We start from the raw sequence: 19354 nt of genomic DNA, 5'->3' as shown, positions 1-19354 counted from the left end.
TATATAATATTCTAATAATATCACTTGGCCTCTATATGTCCCAGTAGGATTCTAGTTGGACTTTGCGATTCTTTGTCGACGAAGTTCATAAGTGTTGTAAATCCGAGCATTTCTGCCACATTTATCCAATTTTCCGATTTGTCCAAAATTTTTGACAATTGAATCACAGTGTCCTCGTCGAAGGAGCACACGTCGTTGTGTTCGATTTTTATTTGGGCAAACTCTTGGTCCAAGGCGTCGTGGAAGATCTCGGCATTTGCGGAACCCTTGCAGACTCGGAACTTTGTTCTCGGTTCTTGGTATATTTTTTAATAAAACTCTAGAATCTGAAACCAAATAATATTGATATTAAGACATGAAGCATTAATAATACTAGTTGGTATTAGTATTTTTCCTTGAGGCAAGTACATGAACTTCCCGATATATGTAAATAATCGACTTAATCAATGAAAAATAAATTAATTTATGAGTGATTAAAAAATTCAGAGTGGATTTATCACACATCATTGAAAACGAACGAACACTCTATCGTTATTCCAAGTAAATTGTCTAATTCTATTTTAACAAACGTCAAAAAACTACTCATTTTCTCAAACTTTGATGAATTTTAAAATTAAACTATTTGTCGTAAGGCCGCAATATTTCAGTAAGTTCTACAAGACCATGATAGGTATATATCGCCCAAAAAAGTTCCATAAAAATCGGCTTATATTGTTTTCAACAGTTAATTACAAGAAAACGGCTTGGTAGATTTTTACCTAAAACTAATCAGTATCATTCCCAACTAATATCTTTCGAACAGTTTCTGATTTTTTAAAATCGATTCGGTAGTATGAGCTTAATGTGGACGGAAAGTTTAACACTTATTTCTAAATTACAAGAAACGGCTCAGCTGATCGCCGCACAAAATTGAGAAACGCTAATCCTCATCAAGATACATAAAATTTCTGAAATATCAATTAATAACAAATGCCAAAAAAACGGTAATAATTTTTGCAAACTTCGACGAGAGTTTTTAAAGTTAAACGAGCTGTCGTACGGCCATAATATTTTAGTATGATCTATAAGACTACGGTATCTACCGTCAAAAAAAAATCATAAAAATCGTCGGAAAAAATTTAACACTTCATTACAAGAAAACGGCCCGGCCGATCTTTACCAAGAATTAATCAGCACGATTCCCAACCAATGTCTTTCGAACAGTTTTTGAATTTTCAAAATCGATTCCGAATTGCGGGCTAAAACGTGGACGAAAAATTTTTCACTTTTCTGCCATTTATAAAAAAACGGCTTGACCGATCGTTGCACAAAACTGATAAATGCTAGTCCTCATCGAGACACATCGAATGGCTTTTAAATTTTTGAAATCGGTTAAGCCGTTTTTGAGAAAACGTCAATTTACAGCAAAAAATCTGTTCACATCCACAAATACTTTTTCCAAATTTGGTCTCATTCGATTTAGAATGGCTTGAAACGTCGAGAAAACATAAAATTAGCGAATCGAATTTTTTTATGAAAACAAACTTCTCCTTCGGGAAGTTAAGAGAGATATCACTGATTTGAGATCAATGTACAATTAGTTAAATACTGAAACTTCAGTAAATAAGCTTCCTCTGCATGATGATAAATTAGAAGTGCAAACACCAATTGTATTTGCTAAACATTGAAGAAACAATTAATTATACTAAAACTAGACAATACGCAAAATGTGACATCTTAAGACGAGATAATTTATGAACATTTGCTCGTGAATTGAAAAGGCCGGTTTATGCTGTGACCTGTGAATATTAAGTGAAAACGCTTACCAAATGAAAATTCTCAAAGAAAATTAAGTCTGTTTATTCTTTTTTATAATGTTTAAACAATTATGTCCTGTAAAATCAGATGATACAATCTTGAGCCAATGATTTGTTATAATAAATTGCTAAGATATAATTTTATGTCCAGTCATAATTAACTTCCCGTAGGATTTATTTTTAATTTCCCGTAGGGTAAGTTATAGTAATCGAAAAAAATCGAAAATGAAATTGTTTGCATATCTTTACTTCAGAAAACTTTTCAAATGTTTCTGAATATTGTGTGTTTCTAAATATAGTGTGGATACAAATTTACGTCTTCGATTTCGGGAACACCGATCAACCGATTTGAAAAATTAAAGAAACATTCGATTCATATTGATAAGGAGACGTGCTGATTAGTTTTTGGCAAAGGAGCAGGTTTGGCGTTCCCAAGATACGGGGCAAAAAGTGCTAAAAACGGTTACTCAGTTTTTGAGAGAACGGAGCGTCCGATTTGAATGATTCAAAAAAAAAAATTGTTAGCAAAATATATATGATAGGGCGTATATTATATTATTATATTTTATTGTATTATAATATTAGTTAATATTATAATAGTGTGTCATGCGTTCGGTTTAATCAGTATGGCATTTTATATAAAACATGGAAATGTGACATATTTGTTTGTATAAATTGTAGAATGGTTCGGTGATTAAAAGTATATTATGTTGAGTTATATTGTGCTTTATAATTAGCTAATGGTCAGCTAACACATTTTACCTTGACAGAATGAACGATTTTAGGGAAGGTCCAGCGGTTTCGGAGATTCGATAAAAAAAAAAGTTTAAAGAAATGGCATTTAACGGTCAAAGATGATTATATGTACATTAAATTATCAGATATAAAGATTTTAATAATAAGTACAAATTTTGTTTACAATTCTATGGGTTCTATATCAAGACTTATAGTGCCTAAAAGTTAGACTGCAACACGGCGCTTACGCGCTTCTATATTTCGTCTCTAAAACAGATAGTTTTTTTTTAATTCAAGATTTTCAAAAAAAAAATCAAATTTTACGATATGGAGACTCTATTAATCACGTCATCGATTTTTCAGGGATTTTTGGACCCTCTCGCCCTCCTGATACGACGTGATATTTCGAATTAACCCCCCACCCCTTCCCCACCAAACATGACGTTTATTTTTATTTACGTAAAATTTTTCGAATTTACGAAAAAAAAAGTAAAATGTTTGCTTTTTTAAAATTTGGGTAGAAAATAAATACACGTGATATCTTACTAGATCCCTCCCTTCCTCACGTGATTTTTTGTAAAAAAAACCCCCTGCTCCTAAAAGCCACACGTTAAAAACGAAAGTAACAGCAATTACCTTAGGCGCAATGCCATGCATCCCTAGTTTTTGAAATAACTTTTGAATAACAATAAGGTTAATACTGATTACTAAGAGTAAACTAACAATGAGAGAAAAGATATCACAAATACACTTCAAATTCAAATTTTAATTGCAATTTTCATTTCTGAAAATTTAATATGTACAAGTAAATTATGTCATATTTACTTGAGAATTTAATTCATACACATCACATTAAATAAACCCAAAATTACATAGTTTTTAAATCACTACATAAAAGATATTGCATAGCAAAGTAGTAGAAATATATATCAGAAGACCAGGAAACTAGAGGTATATATAGGAAAACTAGGAATATTAATCATAAATAAGCGTTTCTACAAAATATATTCGTATATTGATAATACATATTTATTTAAGTATGTAAGTTTCTGTTCAACAGAAAATAAAGATATATATTCTAATTTTATAAAACCAAAACATCAATTGCAAATAAATAATGTAATCTACTTGTAGATTGCAATAATAAAAAATCCAAATAAAACTCATCGTTCAAGATATAAGAGGTAAACGTACCATATTACGGGACGAGGAACGTAATCTCTTACCATAAAAAACACCAAAAAAAAAAGAAAATAATGTCATGATCCATGCAAATATTTAAAAATCTATGTATTAGGTTTGTAAAAATATCGTTTATCAATTTCTTTGTAATTTAATAAATATCTACAAAGATAATTTAACACTTTAATGATGACTGAAAGCTCAAAGCTTCAAAAATACAATATTTAGTTATTTATATTTATGCATAAGTAACTGATATTCATGAAAAGCTATCATCTGCCCAGTATTCTGATTACCAAAGATGATGAATAATATTGCACAAAACAATTATACAAAGTGTATAAACATTTAATTTTAATTTATTTGAATGGTTTGTCATTTCTGCGGTATAGTAAATTAAACAAACGATCTGGATTTATCTGAATTGAAAAGTGTCTATTAAATTGTAAAACAAACTGAAAGGGTTTAAAGTTGTTTTAAAACTTCCATTATATATTTGATCAACAGAATAGAGTGCAACGATCATAATAGAACAAGATCATCATGAACAAAATGAGATATCTTTAAAATTTATTTTAAATGTCATTGATTTGTATCGAAAGAGTTGTAAAATCTTTGCACTTCATATCATATACTAGACAGGGGTCGGCAAGCTTTTAACTGTAGTGTGCCAAGCCACTCTACCAATATGTTTTAGAGTGCCGCCTTAATTTGAAATATATAGTTAGTTTCTAGGGGAGAAGAATTATAACCAAATTTATCTTTTAAACATATTTATTAACAAATAACATGAATTTCTAATATAAACAGTGCCCGATTACCCCAAAGGCCCGTGAGACCCCGGACCTAGGGCGGCATAATTTAGGGGCGGCAAATTTTTCAAAATGTAAAAATTTTAAACTCGATGAAATGACACAATTCATTTTAAGGATAGATCCTGAATTTTTTTTTTTGTAATTTAGAGATCATTTCGATGAAATAGAACGTAATGCGTTTTCTAATCAATTTATTATTCGTGGGTGCCGCATTGATATTTTCTTGATGTATCATATTATCAACTTCAGGAAGGCTAAGTTATAATAATCCTAAAAAATCGTAAATAAAATTGTTTATATATCTCTACGCTTCAAGTTCTCCTGAACATTTGACATGCCTTAGAAAAAATGAATGTATGCATGTGTTTATGCGGTTACAATTTTTTGCCAATTGGCATTCGGGAAGACGTGCTGATTAGTTTTTTGCAAAGACAGTTCCACCCATCTCGGAATAGGAGCAAAGAGTGAAAAAAATGCTAATTCAATTTTTCAAAAACGAAGCGTCCGATTTGAATAATTCAAGACACTTTTTACTTGTATGACGAAATAAGAACTATCGAAAATTTTGCGAGAGCATGGTCAGCGTTTTGGTGACCCAAAAAGGTGTCATTTGGTGATAAAAAATGATCATTGACATCAAATTATTAGATTTGTTATAAAAAATTATTAATTATTACAAATTTTGTCTTCATTATTTGATTTATACGTACCGAGATTTTTAATTTCAAAGTTTACTTCTTAGATAGTTTAAATGTCCTTTGCAAGGATCAATCGCCATGAATGATTCAAAAAATATTCGCTTGGCTTTGATTGAGAGGCGTACTGTTTATGCAGGCAGGTTTTAGCATTTTTAGAGATACAGAGCGCAGAAGGTGCAAAAGTGGTCATAAAGGTTTTGAGAGTACAGATCATTCGATTGGAATGACTCAAAAATATTTTTGTTCGTGGTATTTTAGTGATATGAAGAAATGATTAGTTTTCCGAAAAGGCAAGTCCACTGTTTTCAAATTTTGAGAAAATTAAAATATCTAAAATTTTCAAATTATCGAATTATTTTAGAATTAAAAAAAAAACTCGAAATTTCTGAATATCTCGGTTCTATTTATCGAGTTTAGTCCAATGTCTTTTTAATTTGTGAAATCAGTTCAGGCGTTTTTGAAAATTAAATTTTGATTTATCACATCACAAAAGCGCCTTTTAACACAAATTTTGAGTTTGAAGTTTTATCAAACTTTGATGAATTTTTAAAATTGTAAATATTTTGACTCCTAATTGATATCTTTCAGAAATCTTTTTTCAATTTTAAAAATCGGTTTCTGGCTTTATTCCAGAAACGTAATATTTTTGCTTTTTTATGTTAATTTCTAACAACCGGCCCGTCCGATCGTCCCGCAAACCTAATCAGTCCGGATTCGAACCAAAATTTTTTGAATGGTTTTTTTGAATTTTTAAAATCGACTTAAAATTGTGGGCTAAAACTTCGACGAATTTTTTCTCTCTTTTACTAATTACAAAAAAAAGCTTGGTCGACCGTTAAACCTGCCTTCCCAAAAATTTTAGGTAATATTCATTCCTTTAGTACAAGCAAATTTTTTTTTAATTATTTGGAAACAGCCTCTGGTTCTTTCAAAAACTGAATTGCAATTTTTACACTTTTGTTCTGTATTTTCCAAACGGCTAAACCTGTCTTAGCGAAATCAGAACTTTCTTATCTATGAGAAGTAACATACATACATACACACACATCAATTTTCTTTTAAGGCATGCCAAAATGTTTAGAAATGTCTGAAAAATATGCAAAATTTTTATTTTCGATCTTTTGCGATTACTAAAACTTACGAGTACTTTACGCAAAGTTAAAAGTTGTATTTAAGTAATTTAGAATAAAATTATAGTTTTAATTAAAAAAGTAAAAATTGTCTATTAAAAAGGGCGCCTGATCAGATAGGGCCTAGGCGCAAGAAAGCTTAATCCGTCACTGAATATAAACTAAACAACTTTAATGCGAACCTTGTGCCTGCACATTTTACCTTAACATTTCAATATCCGGGGTATAATTTGTAACTTTTAATTTCACACAAGATACTGAATGTTTAGTTGTTAAACGATTTCTTTGTGAACTCAAAATATGTTTCATGTGAGAAAAAAATTGTTTACAGAATTATGTGGAATCAAAAGTTGAAAGAAGAGCGCATACAATTTTCTTTAAACAATTAAATCTTTTCCGGCAATATCATTCAACAATTAATAATATGGCTGTCGATTTTTTCCATAGAGTCATCTTCCAGATTTATTTGTAATTCCTTCAAAATATAGGCACATAAGCTTCAAAGTTTTTGCATCTTCTAGAAAATTCATCTTTAAGTACTTCAACGTAGGTTGAATTACATTAGGCGAGCTACGCAGAAAAAATAATTATTAGTAAACATTTTCTCTTATTTAAAAATCACTCAATATTTGCGATTTTCTTGATTACTTTATAGAGTGGTCCATTCAGAACCCATCGAGTGCAAGCCTGCCACGCGTGCCGTAGCTTGCCGATGCCTGTACTAGACTACCTTTTAATATCAAATTTCAATCACTATTAACTTATAGTTTTCAACATTACAAACTTATTTTATTGTTAGGGGGCGTCCATTAATCACGTGAGCAAGTTTTTAAGGTTTTTTGGACCCCCCTCCCCTTGGTGATACATGGTGATATTCAAAATTAACCACCCTCCCCCCTTGAAAAAAGTGACATTTTTGATTTTTTTTTGTTTGAAGTTTTTTTTAAAAATAATTAAAAAACAAATATACATGATATCTTACTATACCCCTCCCTACCCTACGTGATACTTCGTGTTTTTTTGTCAAACCCCTCCTCCTCATAAAAATCTCACGTGATTAATGGACGCCACCTCATAAAATGTAGCTGTTCAATTAATTTATAATTCTTTATTACAATCTTACCTAGGAATTATTAAAATGATTTGAAATATTAATTGTACTACAATAGTAAGGTACTACAATATTAAATTATTTAAACATAGAGCACACTTACGATTTCTTACAAATCTCAATCCCAAAGAAATAAATACAAGAAGCAATAAAAAAAGATGCTAGTGCCCATGCAAATGAAATGATATAAAATATACATACTCACTTGAGGATTTGATGTAGCTAGTTCAAAAGCATTGCCAATCTCCAATCGATCTTCCTGATCAGAATCTTCGTCATCACTTTTTGGTTCGTGTTTCACCGAATCCATCGGCATTAAAGGATCAGCCTATAAGAATAAGATCAAGTCCGATTTGATCATTAATTGTTAAATTAAAATACATTTCTATAAAAGATTATAAACAAAAACTTCTAGCAACTCAAAAATAGTATTGACACTTTTGTCAAGCGATAAACAACAAATCCATTAAGCCGTATATCAATTTATTGAAACTTTTCATTGTGGAGCTACATTTGTTCAAGTAAAAATTTGTTCAACTAGCCCCGCCCTACCCTAATATATCTATAATAAATGTGATAAAAATATACATTCATCCCCATTGTACTAGTCTACTATACATTATTTTTCTTATATTTACCTGAGCCTCAAGAAGCTTGTGAACAATGATTTCAGATCCTTTTCCACTATTTATAACACAAGCTAAATGCAGGGGCGTATGTCCTTGCCGATTGTATTCATCAACTGAAATCTGGGGAAAAAAGAAAATAATGCATATATTAGAGATCCATCTTAAAGTAAAAATAGTTATTAAAATATAAAGCATAAATATATATATATATATATATATATATATATATATATAGATTTAATTTTATTCTATGACAAATAAAACAGAAACTTCTCTTGAATTAAAGCATTAATCATTTAAAAATATGACCAAAATGTGCGAGTAGTGAATTTGACAAAAATGTTCTTTAAAGAAGTAACATAGTAATAATTTAGTTATTTCTTATTTAGTAATTCGCTATATTTTTGGAGAATATATATATTTGATCTCTGCAATAAATGTTTCACTCCTTTTTATTATTAAAAAAAACATTGTCCTGGATCGAATTAATGGAATTTCAATGTATTTATATAAAAAAAAATCGCTTCGATATACGAGAAATTCGACATGCGAGTGTGTTTATGAAACGAATTAAGCTCTTAAGACAAGGTATCACTGTACTATTAGACGATTTATAAATATTTGATGCAAATACATTCATTATTAAAAAGAATTTACAATATTTACGTCAAGAAAGTGCTTTTAATTAGAGATAATGATTTATTAAAAAGACAATAGCAAACTGATCATTTGTGAAATGAAATTCAAAACAAAACAATTAAGATATTTGAATAAAAAATATTCTCATAAAAGAATAACCAATTATATTTTTATTTTTCAAATCTTTCTTAGTTACTACTGATTAAGATCAAATATCTGAAATACTCAAGAGATAAAATATCCATAATCCTAAATATGTTATAAGAATTATTTTAAACAAACATTTTATTTTTGTTTATTTAAACAAACAAAATTTGTTCAAATTACTCAATTTATTATCAATGGAATCTTTGCAAATAATTTAGAAAAGTTGCAGATATTAACTACAAAAGAGGCGTCCATTGCTTTTTAAGGATTTTTGGACCCCCCCCTCTCCTTTGGACCTGGTGTTATTCAAAATCACCCCCCCCTCTCCATGCAAACATCACGTGTATTTTTAGTCACGAGGAAAAATTGTAAAATTTTTCAATTATTTTTTGAAAATGTTTGGATTTGTTTAAAAAATTCAGGTAAAAAATAAATACACATGATATCTTACTACAATATGTAGACAAGATTTAACCATACACACCTGAGTTCGTTTCACCTGAGTAGAATTGAGATCAATACCAATCTTAACCCTTTCCACTCGGATGCCGCCGCTCCGGCGTCAATATTCATATAAATCTCGGAATTCGCGAGTGAAAATGGTTAATTGCTATTGCGTGGGTGGAGTGACTAAGGCGGACGCTGAGCACGCCATTATGGAGTGCAAAAAATTGGAAAATGGTAGGCAAGAACTATGGAAGAAGATAGTAAGGCAAAAAATCTCCCTGCCAACCAATTTTATAACATTATAGATAAAGAAAAAGATATATGGTGCGCTAAATAATTATATACAATCAAATAAAATAAATGTGTAAAGATAACTTATAAAATGTATATGACTAATGTATGTGTATACAAAGTCAACAAATAAACAATAAAAAAAAATCGTACTATACCCCTCCCTCCACAACGTGATAATTCGTAATTTCTTGTCATTTTCCCCCACCCCCTAAAAACCTCACGTAATTAATGGACGCCCTCAAAATTTTTAATAAAATGTAATCAAATATACATACATTTGGAACATCCAATAAAATTTTCACAACATCAGGATGATTATTTTCGACTGCAATGTGTAATGCAGTATTGTCATTGAGCGCATCGCCATGGTTTACATCTGCATTTTTGGCCAACAGCTTTGCAACAATCTGGCAGTTTCCTCCAGCCACAGCTAGATGAAGAGCTGTTTTACCATCTGAAAAAAAAACAAATAACTAGAGGCATCGCGACTAGTTAAATTTAAAAAAAAAAAACATTGAAGTTTTTTGAAAACTTCGAAAAACTAGTGGTGGATAGCATAGTGCTTGGGCAAATTGCTGGAACTTTTCATACCAAATATTTAAAATATATGAATTTTTAAAAAATATTCAATTTTTTAGAACTTCGAAAAAAAGCAATTTTGGATATTTTTGAAAAATTGATTCAAAGATCGTGAGTGCCGCGCCGCAGTATAACGACGGTATAAACATTGATACGGAACCCATAGATATGTAAACAAAATTTGTTCTTATTATTAAAATATCTATAAAATATGTGATAATCTGATATGCATATGTCTGATGATAATTTTTGTCCACCAAATGACATTTTTTCACTTTTTTCATTGGATCTCCAAAACCGTTAGACGTGCCTTCAAATTTCATCAGTTCTTCATTTCGTCAATACAATGTAACATAAAGATATACATTCTTCATTCATTATTATAACCAAATAATAAATTTGTTTATTATACATACCATTATTTTCAACATCAATTTCAACTTTATGTTTGGACTTTGAATTTAACAAATGAGTTACTGCATTCAAACACTTTTCTCGCACTGCTGTATGTAATGGAGTGTTCCCATCATCATCAGTAATATTAGGATTTATTCCTGCAAAATTAAATAAAACCAGTTGGTATTGGTATTTTGCCTTGAGGCAAGTTACATGCACTTCCCGATATGTGTAAATAATCGACTTAATCAATAAAAAATAAACTAATTTATGAGTGATTGTAAGTATTCCGAGTGAATTTATTACACATCATTGAAAGCGAGCGAACGAACACGTTAACCCTCGGAGTATTTTCTAAAAGCAAATTTTCAAAAATCAATAATTTTTTTAATTAATCCAGTTTCCGTAAGACTTTAATGGTTTAATATGTTTATTAACACCAAGTACTGTATCGTTATACCAAGTCAAAAAAACTACTCATTTGCTCAAATTTTTATGAATTTTTAAAATTAAACTACTTGCCGTAAGGCCGTAATATTTCAGTAAGTTCTATAAAACTATGATATAAATCGCCAAAAAAGATAAATCGAAATCATAAAAATCAACTCAATTTTTTTTTTCACCTAAAACTAATTAAGTCGTTTCCCAAATAATATCTTTCAAACAGTTTTTAATTTTTTAAAATGTTTGTATGATCTTGAATGTGAACGAAAATTTTTACACTTTTTTCCAAATTACTCGGCAAATCGTCGCTCAAAACTGGCGAACGATAGTCCTCACTGAGATACATAAATGGCTTTTAAATTTCTGAAATCGGTTCAGGCGTTTTTGAGCAAATGTCGAAGAAAGGTCTAATTTTGACAAATGCCAAACAAACGATACTAATTTTTACAGACTTTGAAGAATTTTTAAAATTAAACGACTTGCGGGCCGCAATATTTCAATATGATCTATAAGACTATGGTAATTACCGTCAAAACAAATCATAAGAATCGTCGAAAAAAATATTTTTAACAATTCATTACAAGAAAACGGCCCGGCCGATCTTTACCAAAAACTAATCAGGTCGATTCCCAACCAATATCCTTCGAACGATTTTTGAATTTTCAAAATCTATTCAGAATTACGGGCTAAAACGTGGACAAAAATTTTTTCACTTTTCTGCTATTTGCCAAGAAATGGTTAAGCCGAATAATAAAAAATAAAAAATTCTCATTATTATCAAATTACGACTATTTTTAACAAGGTTTTTTTTTCTCAATTTGGTATTTAAAATATTATTGGCTAATCCTCTTTGTGTTAAAGTTTTAAAGGCCTATTATTTTAGTAGATCCGTGAATACAATAATTATTTTCAATTATATATAGTAAAAATATTTTTTAATAACCTGCTGCAAGAAGAGGTTTGATGTATGTATAATGTTTTTTCTCGATGGCCGCATGAAGTATAGATTTTCCAAAATGATTCTTAACATTAAGCAATTCACTTAAATTACAGTGAACAAGCAAATCTAACATATCTCGTGCTATGCTCATCTCATCCAGGTCCACAGCTCCATGCAAAACCCTGAAAAAAATGTTTTTATTAAATCATATTTCCAACAAAAAAAAATTACATAATCTAAGGTAATGATATTAAATAAAAGAGTATCACTTACGTATTCCCATTTTCTCCGGTCATGAATAATTTTGTAACAGCAGATTCATTATCTCTCTTAGTTTTTGAGTCATTGGCAGCTGTAGGATCCTTTACATTCTTCAAAAGCATTATTAGCTGATGTTTAATTTCAAAATCAATGAATGTTTGCAATTTAGTAGATCTGGAAATATGAAAAATAAACTATTAAGTACATAGATCGAGGGAAGTAGAAATTTACATCATAAAATTCGAGAAATGCAACAGAATATCAGAATTAATAACATTAGGTTATTTGATGTCATATTTAAGAAAAATTCAGCAAGCGGCAATCTAAACTTTCACTGGAGGCTTATCACAAATGACTCACAATTATTAGAAAAAGGTTTTATCATATAATGTGAAGTAATTTAAAAATAGTTCAGTGGTTGTGCATAGGCTTTGCAAGTATTTTGTATCAAAAGTTGTTTGTGAAAGTTTTCTTAATTATTATTGTTAAAATATTCCAAAAATTAAAAAATGATGATATGTATACAGACTAGTGGTGCATGGCATCTTGCCTTAAGCCAAATTGCTGGAACTTCCCGTACCAAAAATTAATTTAAAAAAAAATTAAATTAATTAAATTTTTTTTATAAACTTTGAAAAAAATTAGATTTTTGAGAAATTTTAAATTAAAAAAAAAATGACTTGAACAAAATGTTTTTTATTTTGTAATATTTTGGAAGTTTTTAACTTTTTTTAAAAGAAATATGTTTTATCTGCATAGAGATAAAATATCGAAGCACGTAAGCGCCGCGTCGCCGTCTAACTCTATATAAAAATTTTCATTTTAGATTTTTTGCGGACACGATCTTGTGAATAAACATTCAAACAACCAAATAACAACAATTAAGTTTTGTAAAATCATTTAAAAACCAAAAAAATCGTTGTAAAAGTAAAATATATGAAAAACACAAATCGCTGGTCTGGCATTGAAAAATTTCATTAAATCATGCCTCTATGTGTTTTATAAAATTACCTTTCCTTTGCTATATTTATAGAACGTTCAATATCTGCATTATCATTATCATTGACTTTCTTTAATTTGAGATAATCCAAGAATTTCCCTTCCTTGCCTGTTTTAGATCCAGAATCATCATCATTTGGTGGCAACCAGCCTCCACGTAAATTATTAAGACTTCTGAAAAATTCTCTTTGAGATTCTACTGACTTGTCCTTCCTATTTAGTACTGGTTTTTCATTACCAGATTTCTTTGAAGTGTCTTCAAACTTCTTTGATTCAATATCAGCATTTGATGGTGAAGGGCGTCCACCTCGCAATTTCACAATTTTTTTTCCCTTTTGTGTATTTGGTTCAAGAATTTCAACCTTATCAGAACTTTGTTGTTCAATATAAACGTTTTGATTGGATAATTGTACCATATCAGCCATCTGAGCATGTACTGTAAAAACAATAAATTGAATTAAAATATAATATGTTATTGTTTATTAGCTCATTAACTAAGTCACGAGAAATATTACTAGACATTAAACAATTTTTATTTCCTTATGTATAACTTCTTAAAGTATTAACTCATTATTCAAAAAATGCAAGAACTATTCCCCGGGACTCAATTTTTATTGTTGTTGACTAGTGACTAGATAATTATAGATTGAGATTAGATTTCTGGCAAAATTCTGAACTTTGACGAATTTTATAACTGAACCGCTTATTTTAGTAAGCTTTATCAGACTACAAAATCTATTTGAACATTTGATTACTTCATCAAAACCTAATCAACGCGACTTCCCACCCAAATCTTTCAAACAATTTTTGAATTTTTAAAATTGATTCAAGATTGGTGGTTAAAACGTGGATAATTTTTTTTAGGTTTTTGAAACAGGTCCAGATAAAATGTAGATGAAAGATCAAAATCGACTCACATACAAAATTATTACTAAACATCAAACAATTTTTAATTTTCTTATCCAATAATGTAAAGTATTAACTCATTATTCTAAAAATTCGCTGAACTATTCGCTAGACCTCAATTACACATATACTTTTTATTACAAAGTAGCCTCACTCGATTCAGAATAACTTGAAATTTCAATAAAACATATAATTAGCAAACAAACGCAAAATCAAACAAACTTCTCCGTCGTTAAAAATGTTGGAATCGTACTTACCAGTAGTTTTTCGTAAAAATCGGTCGAGTCGTTTCTTCGTAATTAGATGTTAAACTAGTTATTCACATTTCCATCAAATGGATTTTGAATTATTGAAATCAGTTCAGCCGTTTTTGAGAAAAAATATATATATATATATATATATATATATATTTAATTTCAATAAGTATTACAACTGTTAAATTAACATCAAGTAATATTGATACATAATAACATAAATTTAAGTAAATAAAAGTGCAAAGGATAAAATTTTACATGAAAATAATATCCTTAATATGATTTGATATAAAATAATTGGTCTCCTTATTGATAGATATCGAACATTTTTTGAATCATTCAAATCGGTTAAAGCGTGTTTCCAAAATCGTCGACGAAAATTTGTATCCGAACACACACACACACACCATACATCCACTTTTTCTAAAGTATGCCAAAATGTTCAGGAGCTTCTGAAACGTAAAGATATATATTCGATTTTTTGCGATTACTATAACTCACCCTATGAAAAATTATTTATTTAGCACTATCAAACATATATTGTAATAAAAACAAATAAAAAATATAATCAAACCTATTCTAACTTCAGAGGTAGAAACAGTTGGTTTGCTGCGCCCCATACAATCTGTGGTCAACGAACTTTCTGATTCGGATTCCCCTAAAAATAAAATAAATAATTATATTTTTATTATTATTGAAATACAATTACTAAATTGTTTATAAGCAATTAGAAAAAAATAAATTATAATAATAAAGACAATCATAGATATTCTGTCATTGTAATCATAATCAGTCAATAAATAGTAGTTCTTTCAACATTTTATACAAAAAAAAAATCTTTGCTATCAAAATTAGGTATAAATTTATTATTAAAACTAATTGTAAGTAATAATTGCGTCCTCATCATATATAAAAAATTATTATCAAAATGAAGTAATAATTGCGTCCTAAAACCAATCGCCTTTCGGTAAATTAGCTTTTGATTTGATTTAAAAATATAATTACATGTATTAACTGATAAACTAAACAAAAACTTCAATTAACTGATTCAGTTAATTTTGATTCAATTCAGAAATCTAATCTGATTGGTTTAATGTCAATCAAGTAAAATATGATAAGAATTAGGTTAATGTGATTTTGATTCAAATTATTCCAATCATTTAATTCTGTAAATGAAATTAAAGTTTATTAAGTACAAAATGAAATAAAAATGTACAAATAGACATAATACAAATAATAAAACTTACCCTGGGAGTCCAAACTTCTTGTGTTGCTTATATCTGGAAATAAAAAAAAAAGTTTCTGTAAAATTTTGCATAAAATATCTATAAACAGAAAAATATAATAATATAAAATTTTATTCCACCTCTGTTAATATTTTAAATTTTTTAATGCGTTCGAGGCACTAAGATCCGCATTTCAACTACGAATTATTGAAAATTTCAATATCCACGTGCATAAAACATTTTTGACTAAATTTTAGTAAATTTTATCTATTTTTCACTAATGTCAACATATTATAATGTCCGGAATAAAATTAAAAGTTATTTAAAAAAATAAAAAAATGTAGCAAATCCATATATTGCAAACTTAAAAATAATAAAGTCCGCATTTCAACTACAAATTATTGAAAAGTTCAATATCAAAGTGTATAAAACAGTTTTTACTAGAATTTAGTAAATTTCATTTAGTTTTTGCTAATGTAAATAAACTATAATGACCGAAATAAAAATTAAAAGTTATTTGAAAAACGTAAAAACTGTTCTACGACGATTTGCAAGTGTTCAAAGCTCTAAAGTCCAAATTTCAACTACAAATTATTCAGAATTTCAATACCCAAGTGTAAATAACAATTTCAACTGAATTTTATCTAGTTTTTGCTAATGTCATTAAATTATAATGACCGACATAAAAAATAAAAGTTATTTGAAAAAAAAAAGTAAAAAATGTTCTACGACTATTTGCAAGTGTTCAAAGGCACTAAAATTCGCATTTCAACTACGAATTATTGAAATCAATATCCAAGTGTAAATAACAGTTTTAACTGAATTTAGTAAATTTCATCTAGTTTATACTAATGTAAGCAAATTATAACGTCCAAAATAAGAATTAAAAGTTATTAAAAGATACGTACAAAAAATGTGCCAAATCCATGTATTGCAAATTATAAAAATATTAAAGTCCGCATTTCAACTGTGAATTATTGAAAATGTCAATATCCAAATGTAAATAACAGTTTTAAGTGAATTTAGTAAATTTCATCTAGTTTATACTAATTTAAGCAAATTATAACGTCCGGAATAAAAATTAAAAGTTATTAAAAGAGACGCACAAAAAATGTGCTAAATCCATGTATTGCAAACTATAAATGCGGACTAAAGTCCGCATTTCAACTGTGAATTCCAATATCTAAGTGTAAATAACAATTTCAATTGAATTTAGTGAATTTTATATTAGTTATGCTATTAGCTATTAAATAGCTATTGCTATTAAATGTAAATAAACTATAATGTCCAAAATAAAAATTAAAAGTTATTTGAAGAAAAGTAAAAAATGTTCTAAGACCATTCATTGGAAGTGTTCAAAGCCCTAAAATCCACATTTCAACTACAAATTATTCAAAATTTCAATATCCAAGTGTAAATAACAATTTCAACTGGATTTTAGTTATTTTAAAAAACGAAAAAAATATTCTACGACAATTTGCAAGTGTTCAAGGCATTAAATTCGCATTTCAACTATGGATTATTCAAAATTTCAATATGCAGGTATAAACAACATGTTATACCAGGTATTAGTCAAATTTATCTAGTTTTTACTGAAGTATATAAAACATAGCGGCCGAACAAAAATTTGCAAGATATCCAAAGAAATGTAAGAAAATGTCCAGAATTCACATGTTGCTCAATACTTGTCTGAAATGTTCCAACAAGTTTTATTCAAAATAAACTATATCTGTGTAAACAACAGTTTTCCTAAATTTTATTAAATTTGAAATAACTAGTTTGAAAAACTTACCATTATGAACCATCTCAAGAAAGTTTTTAAATTCATCAGAGTTCATAGCATCTTTCATATCACTCTCGCAAAGTGTCAATGAGCTGTATTCATTACTGATGAATTCTGGTGTCGATAAATTCATACTGGTTAACACTGTTGGCAAAGTACTCAAAAATTCATCGCTATTGAAGTTTGAATCCATGCGTACTCTTTTGCGATCAGAACCCAATATACGAGCTGATGGTTTATACAAAAAATCTAGTGGTTCACTAACACTATTATCAGTAGGTCTCAGTAACTGAATATAACATTTTCTGTCTTCTTGAATGTTCTGATCTTTATATGGTGGCGTTCTAAAATAAAATAATATTAGTTTAATTACTTTATTAATTGTTCATTTTTTGTAAGTATTGTTTGAAAATTAATATGTATTTTTTACTTACTTAAGTGCAATTGCATACTGGTGATGAACATCAAATTCACTGAACGATCCAAAAGCATTCCATACTTCACAATCATCCTCATCCAACTCATAGAATTTCACTTTAATATTTTCTAATAAGAAACAAACTCTGTTTTACTGGCATATGTACATAACATCATTCATTATAAAAAGATAAGTGATGTACCAAGTCGAATCAAGTGATTCAAACCTATTCGATGTATCTTGATGTGGAATATCGTTTGGCAGTTTTGTGCGACGATCGGCCGAGCCGTTTCTTCGTAAATAGCACAAAAGTGAAAAAAAAATTCGTCCATATTTTATTCCGCAATTCTAAATCGATTTTGATAATTCAAAAACCATTCGAAAGATATTGGTTGGGAATCGACCTGATTAGTTTTTGGTAAAGATTCGCTGGCACAATTTCTTGTAATTAACTGCTGAAAAAAAAATCGACGATTTTCATGTTTTTTTTTAATGATAGATTCATGGCCTTTTAGATCATACTAAAATATTATGACCTACAAGTCGTTTAATTTTAAAATTCGTCATAGTTTGCAAAAATTAGTGACTACTCATTTTCTCAAACTTTGATGAATTTTTAAATTAAACTACTTGTCGTAAGGCCGTAATATTTCAGTAAGTTCTATAAGACCATGATATATCGCCAAAAAAAGTTCCATGAAAATCGGCGGAAATTTTTTTTAACACTTTATTAAAAGAAAACGGCTAGGCCGATCTTTACCAAAATCTAATCAGCACGATTCCCAACTAATATCTATCGAACGGTTTTTGAATTTTCAAAATTGATTCAGAATTACGGCTAAAACGTGGACAAAAATTTTTTCACTTTCTGCGATTTACAAAAAAGCGGCTTGGCAGATCGTCGCACAAAACTGACAAACGATAGTCCTCATTGAGATATATCAAATGGCTTTTAAATTTTTGAAAACGGTCCAGCCGTTTTTGAGAAAACGTAGATTTACGGCAAAAAATTTGTTCACATACACACACATACATACTTTTTCCAAATTTGGTCTCATTCGATTCAGAATGGCTTGAAATGTTGAGAAAACAAAATTAGCGAATCGGATTTTTTGACAAAAACAAACTTCTCCTTCGCGAAGTTAAAAATATATATTTCAATTGTCTCCAATATTAAATCTTTTTCTAATCATTTTTGTAATATATTAGAATTGATAATAATTTGTGTTTATAATATTTTTTCTTTGTCAAGTCTATGAGTCAACATACATTTTTGTCACATTTACTAAATAAACACAGTGGCATGGCTTTTCAGTTTTAGGTTACAAGAATCACAATTCAAAAAATTTTGAGTTGGCACATCACTAACAAGAATAGTATATAAATCTTACTTTTGATACTTTTTCAACGAATAAGAATATTTCTTCGCCTCCCATCGCTGAACTAAAACGACGACTGAGTCTGCATATGCGAAGATCTCCAGTCATAGCGCTTTCTGAAAAAAAAGAAATTAAGGGGGGCGATA

At 29.0% G+C, this 19354-nt stretch overlaps 1 protein-coding gene across 1 annotated transcript; it reads right to left on the bottom strand.

Annotated features, from left to right (window-relative positions):
* Positions 1–308: 308 nt before the first annotated feature.
* On the bottom strand, positions 309–19296 carry LOC113372099 (nuclear factor NF-kappa-B p105 subunit-like). The gene is made up of 14 exons (XM_026612431.1): positions 19221–19296; positions 18957–18958; positions 17846–17957; positions 17421–17755; positions 15650–15682; positions 14977–15060; positions 13255–13678; positions 12256–12417; positions 11986–12164; positions 10619–10756; positions 9899–10077; positions 8106–8216; positions 7673–7795; positions 309–326 (listed from the first exon to the last, which is right to left on the bottom strand). The coding sequence occupies exons 4-14, from the start codon at positions 17602–17604 to the stop codon at positions 309–311; spliced, it is 1635 nt and encodes a 544-aa protein (XP_026468216.1). The 5' UTR covers positions 17605–17755; positions 17846–17957; positions 18957–18958; positions 19221–19296.
* Between the last annotated feature and the right edge of the window lie 58 nt (positions 19297–19354).

This window comes from Ctenocephalides felis, unplaced genomic scaffold, assembly GCF_003426905.1.
Source record: "Ctenocephalides felis isolate EL2017-DRISC unplaced genomic scaffold, ASM342690v1 CF-g0.4_SCAFFOLD_01576, whole genome shotgun sequence".
Classification (NCBI taxonomy): Eukaryota; Metazoa; Arthropoda; class Insecta; order Siphonaptera; family Pulicidae; genus Ctenocephalides; species Ctenocephalides felis.
The sequence above is the reverse complement of the archived record's forward strand: the minus strand, read 5'-3'. Positions and strand labels throughout refer to the sequence as shown.